This window comes from Dermacentor variabilis, chromosome 8 (assembly GCF_050947875.1).
Source record: "Dermacentor variabilis isolate Ectoservices chromosome 8, ASM5094787v1, whole genome shotgun sequence".
NCBI lineage: Eukaryota > Metazoa > Arthropoda > Arachnida > Ixodida > Ixodidae > Dermacentor > Dermacentor variabilis.
This window is the reverse complement of record NC_134575.1, coordinates 17,182,618-17,199,155: the sequence shown is the minus strand read 5'-3', so window position 1 is coordinate 17,199,155 and position 16,538 is coordinate 17,182,618. Positions and strand designations below refer to the sequence as shown.

The 16,538-nt window shown below is 47.4% G+C and overlaps 1 protein-coding gene across 5 annotated transcripts in view; it reads left to right on the top strand.

The window, feature by feature from the left end:
• Positions 1–16,538, top strand: part of IRSp53 (Insulin receptor substrate 53 kDa) — a 218,023-nt gene that overhangs the window by 181,711 nt on the left and 19,774 nt on the right. For 4 of the 5 annotated variants that reach the window (XM_075701280.1, XM_075701279.1, XM_075701283.1 and 1 more), the window contains exons 5-8: positions 3,409–3,480; positions 4,060–4,194; positions 7,652–7,717; positions 16,205–16,291. In XM_075701280.1, the coding sequence (XP_075557395.1) occupies positions 3,409–3,480; positions 4,060–4,194; positions 7,652–7,717; positions 16,205–16,291 (360 nt within the window). The remainder of the gene's footprint in view (positions 1–3,408; positions 3,481–4,059; positions 4,195–7,651; positions 7,718–16,204; positions 16,292–16,538) is intronic. The other variant, XM_075701281.1, reaches the window with a different exon arrangement.

Below are 16,538 nucleotides of genomic sequence, written 5' to 3'. Positions count from 1 at the left end.
AAGCGTTGGGATTTAAAGTGGACGAAAGCGTCAACCGGTCAGCAGTCTAGATAAGCAAGAGACGTTTAGAGCATCGGTGGAAAAAAAAGCTGGGAAGAAATTGATCCACTCGGATCATGTAGCGCTGCAAGATAGGAAGAGAAGCTTTGAGGGAAAACAAGAAATTAAAGATGTGTATACAGCAATGCTAGGATGAGAAACGTGTATAGCATACCTAATTAAATTAAGCAGTCAGGGTGACTATTCGTCACCGCCCCTTTTCAAACGGTATGCCGAGAATATCATCATCGTCTTCCATGCGTCTTTCCGACGGTTCGAAGCGCCTTCCATACTTGGGCTCGAAGCTGTATCGGCAGTCTCCTTATAGCTGACTACACACAGACTGTCTCCGATGCTGGCCAGAATTATAACACACCCTATTTCGGCGTTCCTTATCAAGCCAGCGTTTCGAAGCGCCTGGTAGCATGTCAGGGTGCTGTTTCTGCTGCCGCGCAGCAGTTGCCTCGCTCGCTCGCCAACATCTCGCACACACCTGCGCATTGTTGAAGAACACCGTTTGAGGAGCCTTGGAGCTGCGCTAAAAGTCGATGCTGCTTTCAGCGCTTCGTCCCCTAGGGGGAAATGGACAAATTTTTATTGGAGCCGTGTTGGGGTGCGTTAACCAGACTGCAGTCGCCCTCTTTGTGGTGCGCCGGCCGTTGACGTGCCCATCTCGTGAACAGGCAGTGTCGACGGCTGCAGACACGTGCAAGCTCAGCTACGCCTCCCTCCCTGCAAGCCGACGCTTCAATCAATATGAATGAGCTGCGGACGTCGGCGGGGGAGGAGGGGGTGATGCGAGGCTCGCCTCGTCTTAATTAGTCATATCCGGCGACTAATCTCTCCGCGCCTCATTATGCACGAGCAGGGGCTGGCAGTTTTTAGGCCAGGTGTAGGCTCGTGCATTCGTCGCACGAGCAAGGGATCCGCGAAATTCAGCCTGCCACAGCCTGTGGATAGGCGTACGCTGCAGCGGCCTCACGGAGGAGTGCTGTCTCGTTAATACTGTACAGCAGTGGGGTAGTCAGAGCTCGCGTTAGCCCATCAGAGAATAGAGCGTGCGCAGTGCATAATATAAATCGCGCCTTCTGTAAATTTTTACCGTCTGCTTTCGAGAAGCAGACGTCTGTCTTTTTGAAAGAAGAGGAATCGGTGTCTTCTTTTGAGAAATAGAAGAGGTCTTCAACGCGGCAATGCACTGCTTCGAAGTGGGATCGATTTGGCTTGAAATGCCTCGAATAATTGTTTAGGGTATCGACCTCCTCAATAATGAGGGCTTCATACGGTAACGGACGGTGAGAGTTGACACTAAGTGTCAAAAGTCGGCAGCATACCTGCCGCTCCACAGTGGACTCATCTGTTGTGACTTCGATCGTCTGCTTTCGTGAAAATAAAACAGACGACGCTATAAAAGCAGACTATGCCTCAGTTCGTTTGAAATTACGATATTGAACTTAAGTCATTCAGAAAATGATTTTAGCAGAAAAGGCGTTCAGCGCAAGCGGGCGCCCTGCCCTGATCTAATGCTGTCCGTTACTGCGAATGCTTAAGCAGCCCCGGCTCGTTACCTCCTCAGCGCTGTACCGTTTTCGCAGAGGCAAATAGTGCTGTGTGTCGGGAGCTGTCCGCAAGGCAGGGTCGCATTAATCAAACTTAAGCTTTGCCTGACGTAAACGAGACAAACAAAATGGTGGCGGGAGGCGCTTCGTTGGAACGCAGGTGACGCCAAGTGTGTGTAAGCTCGTTTTTCTTGGGTTTTGAATGATGGATGATGGCAGTGGCGAGTCCTAACGGCCTCGCTTGCCTCACGTAGCGCCACCTACGCTCTCCGCCTCGCCACCTAACGCCTCGTGGCTCTCCGAAAGCCCAATAACGCGTGCGTGGACGCTTTTGCGTCGTAGCGGGAGTCGCCTGCATGCTTGGAAAGGTCGACTTGTAGCAAGCAGGCGAGAAGTGTGTTCATTCGCTGTTCTACGGCTTGTGTAAGTCTTGTCTATAGCACAGCGTGATTTCGGCTCACCTGTGTGGGGCTGATGGTTATTACAGGTGAAACTGCATTATACTTATCAGGTATCGCTACGCTAGATATTGCATCTCGCCTAGGCCAGAACCATACGATTATTAAGAGCGTTATCTACGCATATACTGTTGTTGGTAGCGGGAGATATACCCTTGTAGCGAATCACACTTATGGACGAAACGCTCATTAAGGAATCGACAACCAACTAAATTAGTACCGGTCTTTTATTTCTTTTTTTTTTGCGTTGAGAAGCTTACCATTCGGAGTGTCCACTCTTGCAGGGGTAACGCGGAAAACACCGTGAACATTCGTCTTCATCTCTTCGACGACACCATATCGCTAATACGAAAAAGACACGTTGTCCGTGTCTAAATTTTTTGCGCCCAGAACCATTTCTAACTGTGATTGGTCCACTTCCCCTTTCTTAGCTTGCTGTGCCTGGTCGAAAATCGCGAGGGCGTGCAACGGAAGGTTAAAAAAAATTCCGCTAAATCTGGGGCCGAATTCACAAAGCTTTTCGTTCGTAAGTGCTGCTTTTCATTGGCTGATCGCCTTCGCTAATAATATGTCCTGCATCCCTATCGGCTGGCAAGAACGCTTTTAGCGTAAGAACGTTTTGTGGATACGGGCATGGGCGCTTCAAATGAGTCGGGCTGGGTCAACGTAAACTCCATGCAGTCGGGCTAGCTCAGCGCGACTCGACGTTCGGTCGACCCGACCGGCGAGGGTTTAAGTGAGCACGACGGGCAAATCTAACCCCAACTGGACTCGACCCGCCGGAGAGCAAATGCGAGCGGCACGACTGTTGCCGCTACAGCGGCGACGCTAAATCAGCATCGTTGGCACGATTAACCGCGCACTGCAAGTTCCGAGCGCCTCTGCAGACAAGGAGACGACGAATCTGGTGCAGTAAGGCGGGGCAACTAGAAATGGCCGTTCGCAATTTCCATCACGTGCTTTCCCATGATTCCTCGTTTTTTTTTTAATTTTATTTACAATGGTAGGCTTTAATATTGTCTCGTGACGCCTCCTCTTGGCTTTCTTTCTTTTTTCATTCCTCCGGGCTTGCATCAGTGGCACACATTGGGGGATTTGCCAAGAATCGAACAGCACATATATAAAAGACAGACAAAGAAAATCTGTATGTTGAACCGCTGAAAGGAAATCGGGTCTCTGAGCCTGAGATTCAAACTGAAAGAGAAAAAAATTGCAGGCTTTAGAGTTATCAAACTGAAGTAAACTACTCCTTGAAAATGATTTTTTTTAAAAAAGGAAACAGTTAAAAGAATACTATCACTGCTCCGCACCTCAAGCGAATTCTTATTTTTTTTCTTTATCTGACGTCACAGCTCAAGGCCTTCTACGTGGACGTGATCGTTCCGCTGGAATCCAACATCGAGAAGGACGCCAAGGTGGTGGCCGTGAGTATCCATGTTTGTCCGGTTGTTTCGTTAGGTCGAGGGGCGTCTTCGTTGTCTCTGTGTTACCTCTGTTTATCTATAGCTATCGCGTGATAAGAGACTAGTTGTGTAGTTCTATTTTGGTATTTAAATATTTAGGTACCCTACGAACACACAATTTGTCATGGTCGAAACGCATTGATGTCACCTGTAACAATGCCCTTAAAAGATTAGGTTATACTTGCATCGTACGCTGCGTCTTGCTCCTCAAGAAACTAGACTCCCTACATATAAAACCCTCATTCGCCCCATCCTCGAAACTGGAAATGCTAAAATGCTTGTGCGCTTAGATTTGAGTGCACGCTAACGATCACCAGGTGGTAGAAATTATTCCGAACTCCCCAACTACGGCGTGCCTCAAAATCATATCGTGGTTTCGGCAACCAAAGTCCAAGGATTGTAACGGTAAAATTCTCACAATTCGATTAGTACGGCTTCTTCGGTCGCGGCGTACAAATGTAAATGAATTAATTAGTCCGTCCGTCCGTCCGTCCGTCCGTTCGTTCACCCACCCATCTCTCTCTCTCCCCCGATTCGCAGAGCGAGCAGAAGCGGTTCATGCAGCAGCAGAAGACGCACCACGAGTCCTACCTCAAGATCGCCTCCATCGTCAAGAAGCAGCGCAAGAAAAGCCGGGCCGGAAACCGGGGCTCCAACGTCGACAAAGAGATCAAGGTGTGCCTCTGCGTCCGCGGGCGCTTTCGAAGCACGCTCGTGCGCATTTTATACTCTGTCCTGCTGACGGGACGTCCTGCTTAGGCCCAAGGTCTGGCTGATGCATGTCTACGATCACGTGGCGACTGCTCATCCGCTTCTACTTGTATAGTCGCACTGCTCGTAGGCTAATGGCGCGAATCAACAGTGACAGGTATTGGAAGAACGCTAGCTTTAGGACTGATGCTGCGTCATCATCATGATGTTGCAACATCATATATAACAGCACATGTCGAAAACGCTCTGCGCATGTGCGCTCAGAGCTGACGACGCACTTTATCTTGAGAGATGAAGACGTTCATCGCGATGGGAAAAGCTCAGATCTCGACCTGAATCAGATTTGGACACTTCTCCGCATCGGGGAACGAGAACTCATCAGAAAAAAAAAATAGTGGTGATGCGTGGCATCACCATCACCACTTTTCTTTGCCATAGAGAGAAGGGGCGATACTGAAGTGACGAGAGTTGAGGTTTGAATGAATATATAAACAGCGAAGACTATTGAAAATCGCAAATCGAGACTAGTTTCTTGCAGGGCCTTGTTCGCTGTCTTTAAAACAATCGCGCAGGGTCGGTCCAAACTCCCTGGGACAATCTTTTCGGACAATATTCTCGGAAAGTATTGAGTAGAGTGTTTAAATGTGATAGCGCATTCTATAATTTTCTTTTACTGGACTTTGGCCAATCTAATGCCTGGTTTTTTGTAACTTCATACGAATTTAATCCGCGATTTCTTATGTGCCCTGATTTTAGCCTAGCTACGTCACCGGACTTTGTGTTTACCTCAGTGCACATATGTGACTGGACTTTGTGTTGGTGTGTTTCTGAGTTGACTTTCAGTTACAGTGTGACATTAGTGTGCTTATGTTACTGGAATTTGCGTTGTTATGATTTTACTACTTTTGCTACGATTAGTTCTTTTTTTTATCCCTATGCGAAAAGGAGTAGCCGGCGACATCTCCTAAATACCATATAATAATTAAAAAGAACGGCTGATTGTCGAAACCTGAAAAAAAAACTCCCACATACGGCGGCCGCATTCCGGTAGGGCCGAAGTGCAAAAAAAAAAGGGGGGGTGGGGGGAAGAGAACGCTATGTAGTTAAGTTTACGTGCACGTTTAGGAATCCCAGGTGAACAAATTAATCCGGAGTCCCCTCATTACTGCGTGCCCCACAATGAAGTCGCTCATAAAACACGAGAACATAACTTTTTTTTTAACTTCTACAAACACTGTACATGTGCTTATCTTTCGGCTGTATACAGCGGTAAGATGCATTACGCGTGCTCTACAGGGTGCTTATGTTCTCCTTTATTTTTTAGCTCCCCCAAATGTTTAAATATTGCCTGTGGAAGATATCACAGTTCTAACTTTCGAACTAAATAACTCGATGGGAGGCCCCTACTTTCTTAAAGAAAACGCTGTTTCATGCACTGAAGCGCAAAAGTAACTGGGGCACCAATGTATTTCGTCGGGCACCTTAAAAATTAAATTTCGAAACTGGTGCAACGCAAAGAATTCGTTCCCAGTGGATATGCCTTATGAACTCACTAGCTACAATTCTTAGACTCATCATCACATCATCATCATCATCATCATCATCATTTATTGGACCCTTAAGGACCATTTACAGGGTATTACATAAGGGGGGGGGAGTCATAGATATACATAAGTCAAAGATATTACATCAAGAATGAACTGAAATAACGCAGGTTGAGTAATGCAGCAAAACAAATATCAGTGCCTCATATATATAAGTGACTCATATAAGTGCATCAATAATTAATAGTTAGTTAGCATGATTATATTAATTTTCAATTAAGCACTCTGATTTTTCGTAGAAGTAATGACCGCCGCCTAGAGCAATTTAGATCATGGGTTAGAATTTTGCTGTCTGCCACAGACAGTTTTTTAAAATATGGTGCCGCTAAAAAAAAAAAAGGAACACCCTATATTGCCTCCAGTATAGCAACGTCCTATCCGCCGCGGTGACTTAGCGGCAATGGTGTTGCGCTGCTAAGCACGAGGTCGCGGGATCAAATCCCGGCCGCGGCGGCCTCATTTCGATGGGGGCGAAATGCAAAAACGCCCGTGTCCCGTACATTGGTGGCGCGTTAAATTCCCGGTCAATATTAATCCGGAGTCCCCCACTACGGCGTGCTTCATAATCAAGCCGTGCTTCTGACAGGGAAAACTCCAGAATTCAATTCAGTGACGCACTATTCACAGTCCGAACTGTATACACACCGCCGGCCGATAAGGTGTGTGCATACAAGTATATGAACGCCCGGCAAATCCGTCGGTAGTCGTACCATGGGCGCATTCAAGTCTGTGTGCCACAGTTGAAGTTGATTAGATAAAAGCTTGGAAATAAGAGTTAGGGTCTGGATAAGGGTTATGGACTGGATTCCAAGAGAAGGGAAGCGTAGCAGGGGGCGGCAGAAAGTTAGGTTGGCGGATGAAATTAAGAAGTTTGCAGGGACAGCATGGACACAATCAGCACATGACCGGGCTAGTTGGACAAGTATGGGAGAGGCCTTTACCCTGCTGTGGGCGTAACCAGGCTGATGAGACAAAAGCCTGATTCACGCGACGACGCAGATTGCTCGTTTGAATACGTGGACGAGCTTCCACCTGGCTGAGCAGCAACGAATCGCGTCGCAAAGGGAACAGCTCATCCTCGATGTTCCCTGTATGCGGCGTGACTTGCACAAACAGAAGTGACGTGGCACAAACAGACTTGGCTCAAATGGGAGTTGGGTCCAGAGATAAGGGTGGAGTAGTAACTGACAGTTTCGTATCCTTGCGGCGCATATGGCGCATATTTTTTATTTCATTATTATTTTGCAACTAACCGTGTAGGTCAGCTGACTATCGCGCTCATTATGCGCTACAGCGCGCGGCTGCTTGCCACGAACTTCCACGTTGTAGCTCACAGTAAATAATAATAATAGTAATAAATGCTTTATTTGTCGTAAAAGCACCGCATACAGAACGGGTCTGCCCAAGCCAATGAGGCTTGTCGGGCTGTACCTGGCAGTCAGTTGCAGGGACGAAATTAACTACAGAAGTGACGAAAAAAAAAAGAAAAAGGGGCAGAAAAAAATAAGAAGGAACACAGCAGTCAAGAGTTCGACGGAATACCTTCTGGTGAGGTAAAAGCATTGCTAGAAAATGGAGCAAGTGGCTGACCAAGGTCAAAATAAAAATAAAATGACGTTTCGAGATCCGTACGGATCCCCCTTATCACAACCGTACAGATCTCTAAACACCACCTTATCTTTATTTTGACCTTGGTCAGTGACCTGCTTAAACGGTGTACAGTGTATAGAAAAGTGGTCCTGCTAATTGTTTTTCGCAAACCGAACACACCCGCCGTTTCTCAGTCACCTGGTTTTTTTTTTTTTCCTTTCAACCAGCAAATGCAGAGCTTGGAGGAAGAGAAAGGCAAGCTGGACGGCTTCTGCGAGAGCAGCTTGAAGCAGGTGCGTCACGTTTTTCCTATCCACCAATCGTGCTTTGGAATTCTCCGAATGTGTTGCGTAGCAACGAGCCCTAATTAGCCAATCGGTATCAACCGTGCGGAACTCACTAGTGTTGGCGAACGTCGAACAGTTTAAAGATTTTTAGCGCTGCCTGTGTACAGCCTAATAGATAAGAATATTTAGTGGCTAGCATCTGCTAAAATTTCGTTATTGGAGCCAGTCGACAGCTTCTGACGTTCTAACTCGAGAATTTGCGTAATCTTCGCTCCGGTAATCGTTTAGGCTGTTCCAAGGCGGCACGCAAACGTTAGCACTTCCCTTCTCCTCGTCTTCATCCATCCCCATATTTTCACTCCCCTTTTCCCCAGTGCAGAGTAGCAGACTAGAACGCACGAACTCAGGTCGACCTTGCTCAGGTCTATCTTTGCTCTCAATACTCTCTCTCTCTCTCTCTCTCTCTCTCTCTCTCTCTCTCTCTGTCGGGTTTGAGTTTTATCGAACACTGAGATTTCCCATGAATCATCATCATCATCATCATCATCATGAGCCTGGTTACGCCCACTGCAGGGCAAAGGCCTCTCCCATACTTCTCCAACAACCCCGGTCATGTACTAATTGTGGCCATGCCGTCCCTGCAAACTTCTTAATCTCATCCGCCCACCTAACTTTCTGCCGCCCCCTGCTACGCTTCCCTTCCCTTGGGATCCAGTCCGTAACCCTTAATGACCATCGGTTATCTTCCCTCCTCATTACATGTCCTGCCCATGCCCATTTCTTTTTCTTGATTTCAACTAAGATGTCATTAACTCGCGTTTGTTCCCTCACCCAATCTGCTCTTTTCTTATCCCTTAACGTTACACCTATCATTCTTCTTTCCATAGCTCGTTGTGTCGTCCTCAATTTGAGTAGAACCCTTTTCGTAAGCCTCCAGGTTTCTGCCCCGTAGGTGAGTACTGGTAAGACACAGCTATTATATACTTTTCTCTTGAGGGATAACGGCAACCTGCTGTTCATGATTTGGGAATGCCTGCCAAACGCACTCCAGCCCATTCTTATTCTTATTCCCATGAATACGTAAGCCGAAAGCAAGTTTTCGCAGACTACTCAACGCATAGTCTAATTCTTTTAAGCGTGCTCTTCCCTTTAACAAGCACACAGCTGGCGACTTCAGCAGCTCTTTAAAAACGATGTCAGGCTAACACCGCATGTAACAAACACCGTAACCAACCAACCGGTTATTTTGTATAACGATGTCATTTCTGTTGATGTTAGGAACTGCCAGGCCTGAGGAGAAAACAGTCGAATAGCTGCAGCGAGTCTTTTAATAAAACCTCAGTGTAAGTAAGCTGCAGCCTACTTACAACGGAAATTACTTACGGAACTAGTAATTACTGATAATATTTTCTTATTACTACTATAATGTGAATAGGAGCAGATACCCTTTTAATTTTCATTTTTAGAAAACTGACGACAACAACAACATGCAGATTACTGTTTTGCAGACTCATTTGAGTTTCCTTTGAAACCAAACACTGCGGTTGAAAAAGAAAATTACGCCTGCCATTACAGAGCAGTCGCTGTATACCATGTGAGCTAATCAGAGGTTATAGCCAAAGGCAGTGCGATGCCAATTTAATCGAGGACTGGAAACGCCGCAAGCTTGAAACAAATTAATTATTCAATTAATTTCCGCGGAAGTCGGCTAGGTGGAAGCAGTTAGCGAAAGCTGCCATTCACCGGAGTACATCGTATTGGCTCAGTGGCTTTGACGTCATGCTGCTGAGCACGAGGTCGTGGGTTCGATTATCGATCGGAGGAATCCGCGACCTTCTGACTAAGTGAGAATGACAAAAAAAGACTCTCGTGATTAGGTGCACCAGATCAGGGGCGCGTTAAAGAACCCCGGACAGTTGGAATTCATCGAAAGTCCCCTCTCCGCCCCCTCCTTCATTGTGGCGTGCAGTTTGAGAATGTTGATCCCGTTATTTGCTACAAAGAGGACCCGATTAGTTTTTCGCGTGCGCCGGAATGGTACCCCCTCTTCATCGCTTCGCGAGAGTCAGGTGAATGGCGAATTCTTCCGTACTCGGAAACCTCTGAGACCTCTCAGATTTCCGCGTAACTTGTTTGAATAATGCGGCAGCGCGCGCGGTGTCATCTTCCTGTGCCAAAGACCACTCCTCAGTTTTCCGCACATCTAAGAAACCGCACCTGAGGCGGAGCCACCGCTTCTTCGCCACACGTTCAAGATTTTGCAATCCGACGCTGTGGAGCACACAGAGCTTGGGAGGAGGAGGAGGCGGAGGAGGAGGAGGAGGAGGAGGAGGAGGAGGAGGAGCGGGAAGAGAGGGTAGGGCGTTTTCTCACGGTCTGGGCCTTCCATCGGCACACACAGCGGCTGCAAAGAATTAATGGAGCGCGGAGTCGGGCCGAATCTTCACCTCTCGAGCGGAACCGCCGACGGCCACTCGAAAGGACATTCTTCGAGGGGCTCTCTCTCCCTCTCCATCACCCTCGCTAACTCACTCGCACTCTCACTCCATGGAAGATACGTCTGGAGGGCAGTGGACGCGCCCAGAAGTCACCCACCGTAAAATTGTCCCCGGACCCGAGACAATCGCAGTATCCTCTCACCTCGCTCTGAATGCTGTCTGACGCGCTGAAATTTCCTTTTTGTTTCTCTACACATCCGCGAGCTCCCCGATGAAGGCGCCAGCGTCCGTGAGCCGTGTCGTACGCAATCGTCCCGGCCTGGGCGTAGTCACACTAAAACCGTACAGCGATGTCCTAAGCTTGGCAACGAACGTAAAGCTCCCGAGGGTGGAGCGCACGCGTGGCAGGCGCTCCTGAAAGTAGTGCCCACAGTTTCGTACGTGTTTGTTTAAGCTGGGGAACTGGAAACACGAACACACCCTACTCACTTCAATATTTGCATTAGAAAGGCGTGGAATACATAACACAATGTTGAAGCATGGTTTTATGCTTTCGCTTCGCACTTTCGGGGTTTTGTCCGATGCGAAAATGGTGAGTAGCAAGCCACCCAAATTCAGTATACCTGTTCCGATAAACCGAGGCCCCTAGCCTAGGGCACAATTCAAGGATACTGTCCAATTCCGCCATATGGTCGAATTCGCCATAGTCTTTGCTCTGATTTCTCCCAGTGGGCTGCTATGGCATCTCTGGTTGGCTCAAAGCGCCGCCATTACATATTTCAAAATATGGCAGAATTTGTCTATATCCGTGAATAGCAAACGTAGACCTTCGGGTTCCGGGCACTGTATTAGGGAATATGCATGTAAGCGATTTGCACGAAGGTTCCCTACACTGTTAACACCGGCACATTGTCGAATTTGCCATTTCGCCTCTTCTTATTGGCTCACGGGCCCGCTACGGGCTCTCTTATTGGCTAAAGGCGTCAACATGACGAAATGTCACGGTGTCCAGAATAGCACGCCGAAACAGAAAGCGCGTTCAAACTCCGCCGGACTAATTAGTGCACTGTCACGTGCAGAGCTTTATCCGCCCCTGTAAATATATCGATTCACTGCCACACGAGCTTGTCCGCGATATTTAGGGTTAGGTGGTGTGTGTGCGCTAGGACAGTGAAAGCAATGTGGCACTCTGTATTCTTCCGCAACGCGTGCGTGTTGGCGACCGCCATGTCGTCTGTTAAAGGCAGCAGGGTATAAGCAGATGACGAAAAGTACGAAATCCGTAGCGTTCAATTGCATTTGCTGCATTGTTTTCGCTCTATTTTCGATGCAAAGAAACGTAATACGCAAGCGCTGTTGAGTATCGCCGGCACTATTTTCTGCTGCGCAAGAAGAAGCTGCAACACGGGCTCTACACAGTCTTGTCGCCTGCACCTTCACCAGGACTATTTTATGCCGCGCAGCATAAGATTGCGATGCAGTGCGCCACACAGTTTGATGTTGCAGCACAGGCTGTTCACAAACTTGTCGAATCTACCTAGTTTCCTGTTACTGAATGTTCCGTGTAAGTGGAGACAAAACATTTTGGAAGCTTCGGAACTACTTTTGCCGTGTTTTTGTGAGCAGCCTCGCTCATTCATGAGAACATGCACGAAGTCGCGGCGAATGCATGAATGTATCCGCGACTATGTAAATCGTCAGCTCGCGAGTATAGCCTAACAGAGGAGTGATGACTCCACCTAACGCAGTCAAGTGCGATGTGCAAGCGCTGAATAAACACGTACGCACTACTTTTTTTCGAGCAAAGCATGCACACGGGCGAGCGCTGTACTATTCCGCCGTTCTAATTTTCCATCGCGCAATAAGAAGGTGAGCTAAAGAATGCTGCACAATCTTCTCACTAATGTTTCGTACGATCAGATACAGGCTGTGGAATGCGTGTCGAAATGAGTCGGGACTACTTCGTTGCGCAAGCGAGCACTCACACGCAATTGCGCCATAAACGCATCCGCACTACTTTCTGCCGCGCCAGCAGAATGTACTTCGCAAGCGCAGCGCAAGCCGTACGGTGTCCTGCCTTTCGCACCAACGAGCCCGCAGCGGAAGGTGTTTCGAAATTCGTCGCAGCTACTTTCCCTCAAAACGAATTTACAAATCAAACGCCGTCCATTCAACTACTTTCCCTTTGCGCTACTTCTTGTTGCCGAAAGCGAAACATAGTACCGAGCCTTGTGTAAACTTGTCGGCAATGTACTTTCCTTCGCACCGACGAGCGCTAGAGAAGTGGTGTGTGAAATCGCCGGCACTACTTTTTGTGTCGCGGAGGAACACGTAAAGCAACAGCTACTGAAACACGTCAGCAGTACATTCTAATGCCATCTCTATACGGTCGCCAGCTCAGCGCGCTCGGGAACCTCCTCGACGGAACTGCACGGATTTTGCCGAGAGCCCTCGTAAGCGTTATAAATTGAAGGCGGCGGTGTCCAGCGGTATAGAGATAAGCGGTCGCCAGGCGTGCGGCTCCTTCTATATAAGATGGGTCACGTGGTGTCCCGTCGCTTGTCTCCTAGACCGAAACGGCAGTTGTGAAAGTGTATCTCCTTCTCTCCCCACTGGGCACGACAGTTCGCGTAAGGTCCGCACTGCGCTGCTCGCCCGCCCATTTCCTTAGCCTACATTCCGTCGCTTTCGTAACCGATCGCTACTTACCTGCCCCCTTGCGGAAACGGTGCGGGCACTTTGGCCGGCATTTATCGCGGTTAAGTCGGACATCGATCGAGGCTTCCTTTACTTTCTTTGTCTTGTCGGAGTGGAGTAAAATGTCTCGGAGGAATCGATCGCCCGCGAAAAGAAAAGAAAGAAGAATGCGAGTAAAGATTTTTCTTTTATTTAAGATCTGAGTGCTTCTTAGACAATTGATCGCAGAGACGCTGCAGTGCAGCTTCGCACGTTTGAGAGGACACTATCGTCAGTGACGAAATCAGACCTCATGCGGCAAATATACACCGCTGTCCAGCTTCGGAGGGAATTTGTGTAGACGCTCCAGCCAATTACGTTCGCTCATTTCCGTGACTGTGTGGGGCAAACGAACTCTCTCTATGTCGGCGTCTCCCGGGAACCGTATGCTTTGGAGCATAGAGACACAGAGAGATGGTGCAGAGAAGTTTAGTGGGTGGATCTTGTAAGAAAGAAAGAATAAAAAGACAGACAGACAGACAGACAGACAGACAGACAGACAGACAGACAGACAGACACAGACAGACAGACAGACAGATAGATAGATAGATAGATAGATAGATAGATAGATAGATAGATAGATAGATAGATAGATAGATAGATAGATAGATAGATAGATAGATAGGCAGCCTAGTGAATTCGAATACATAAATTCTTCTTCGCAAGAACGTAATTCAATTCGCAACGTCGAAATGATATTATTGGCACGTTTGTCTGGGCGCCAAAATTAATGAATATCAAAACTTCGCCCTCCGTTTTCTTGGAGCCAACCTTTTTTCATCAAATGAGTGCAAACGCAGTCCTGAAAAAAATTAATCACCTCGTGAAGTGCGGTAACGGATGTCCTTCGTGTCTCTTTATGTTTGGTGAGATATTCTCAAGAGCAACTTAGATGAAAACGCGAAAAATAAAAGGAAAGTCTAAGACATACACAGGGATGGATACGCAACCCGTATTTTCAAGTCGTTTGATGGAACAGCGAAGGTTGTGCGGGCATCAAACATTTAGATTGTCCGTGGATATATCGCTTTATTTTTTATTTCTTTATTATTATTATTATTATTATTATTATTATTATTATTATTATTATTATTATTATTATTATTATTATTATTATTATTATTATTATTATTATTATTATTATTATTATTATTATTATTATTATTAGGAAGCTTGCCGTTAGGCATAATACAATTTATAAAATGCAATATGGCGTCACGCATATAGAAACAACTTTGCTTCGTGCACAAATACGCCGCCATTCGTTTTGCGAAGCTGTCTCCACCGAAGACCACGCCTGTGCCTATCGCAAAATATGTGCCGAGCAGGCTGCAATAGATTATAGTTTTTTTAGCGCCGTTCCTCTTCAACGTGGTTTAGAAAACCCGTAAAGGTTACGCGGAACAAAGACAGAGTACCAGAACGAAGACGCGTACCTGGTGAAGTAATAAAGAAACGTCACATACATATACGGGTGCTCCCATAGCAACAAGATAGGCGACGATTTATTACGATGACAATTATACGAACACTCCAGCCATGCCAGCGCCACGGTCGTAGTCGTCGGCGGGAGAAGCACACGCCGAATGCACACGCGCTACGCATGCGCCGCCCAGCCACGAACAAGAACTTAAGCATAACTCAGTACAACGAATGAATATGTTTTTTTTTTTCGATATAAAGAACTCGCAGCGACAACGGGTCAGCAAACTGGATATCTATCTCCCAGTTTACCTCCCTGCCTTTCGCACCTCGTTTATCTCTCTCGTATTTGAGTTTCTGATGTGTCATTTGAACCGTACAGGCAGTCTTGTGGATCGTGGATGACGAAACGAAGTGCGTTCCGCTTGTTCAACATGCGCAGCATACGCGCACCACACGTATATGCTCAATGTGCTCCACCTTCGCGGTAGCTCTTCGTGCATCAAGCGAAGTGCGCTGCGATGTGCAGCAAGCTCCGGCAGCAGTCGACGTTGTCCGGAGAGAGGTTTTAAACTGCACGGTTGTGGCTTTTTCGGTGAAGATCACGGCTCCCGAATATCCGTACGCAGTTGTCGAGCCGTCGGTGTAAACCCGGAGATGGCATTTGTATGTCTCGTACAGCGTGAGCATAGATCGCTGCTTGAGAGCTGGCGACGAGAGTCCCGCTTTCGTTCGAATTGCCAGTACCGAGAGTCGAACTTGTGGATCAGTCAAACACCAAGGAGGTAGGTGCCAGCAACCTCTAAACAGGCGTATGATCTCTATGGAGGCAGTCAAGGTACGCCGATATCTCCTGGCAAAAAGAGGCACTGGGCTGGTCTTTTGGCAGCGCGGTGAGGTGGGGGAAAGGGGCGCAGGCAGTGTGCTCGATGTGTGCTCTGAGAGTTTCCAATGTTATGTGAGTTGTGACTGGGTTATCTCGGGCTATTGCAATTGCCTTAGGTGTTGGTATGCAGCGCGCGGCAATCCAAGCAAACCCTGAGTGTCTGGGCCTGAGCCCTTTCGATTGTGTGGATCTTACTTCTGCGAGTACTGCTCAGTACAGATAAGATTTATCTCAGATATCCGCGAAACAGCGTCCTGTAGAGTTGTAACATCGCGTCATAATGACCTACCCCGCGTTTACACTGCGAGAAAGTTGAGAAAGGTGTAAAAGGGCTGTTAAACGTTTCTTCAGGTAGGTCACAAGGGGACTCCACCTAAGGTATCGATCAATGATCATTCCCTAGAATCTGTACGTCCTGCTGTAACAAAGGTTTTGCACAGTGATAGATGTGTTGTACGATGCCATTGTCTTCCGCGTAAACGCGACCAGCGCATTTTTCTCAGGTGCAATCTGGAGGCCCTGTCCGCCGAGGACCAAGAAAACCCGACATTGGACTCCAGAAAGCCAGAAAACTAGAAGCAGCAAAAACGAAATGCTTTCCCTCAGCATGCTTTTTGTTACGCAATAACTCGGGAACAAAAAAAACAAAAATAATAATTGGTACGGTTTGTTTTACGCTACGTAGCTTTCCAGGTGCTTACATTCGCGGACTACACTCATATGCGCAGTAAAAAAAAAAATGTGCTTCGTCTTCGTAGCTTTGGCTGCGCTGCCGCTGAACGTTGTCGCCGGGTGTATAGTTCCTACGCCAACATGCGTGTTTGCTTAGTAAGCCGATGTGTCCTGCAATGTTTAATGCCCATCAAAAGAGCCAGCCTTGCTTTAATACTGTGCTACCGCTTTCGATGCTTCATCCTTCGAATAAAACCTTTTTTTTTTTTTTGCTGATGCTGCTGTTCGTGTCTGCATAGTTCTCACACACCAATTATGTGCGTGTCTCTCAATTTCCAGGCGATCACACAGGAGCGGCGACGATTTGGCTTCGTCCTAGAGCGACAGTGTTCCCTCGCCAAGCACTACATGGCCTACACAGCAAAGGCAAGGGATCCTTCGTCTCAGTTTTTTAAGCTATTTGGAACGTTTTAAGCGAAACGTGACAACACTTATTTTTCTTGTGCCGTGGCTCGTCCTTCCCCATACTTTCTCGACATTTTTCTCGCACAGATACGGAACTCTCAAAGTTCAAACTCTCAAAAAGGTAAATGCGCAGAAATACCACTGGCGACGGCTGTCACTGTAAGCGAGGAACCTAACACTTCTAGTAAGAGCTATTAGCTCTGATTAA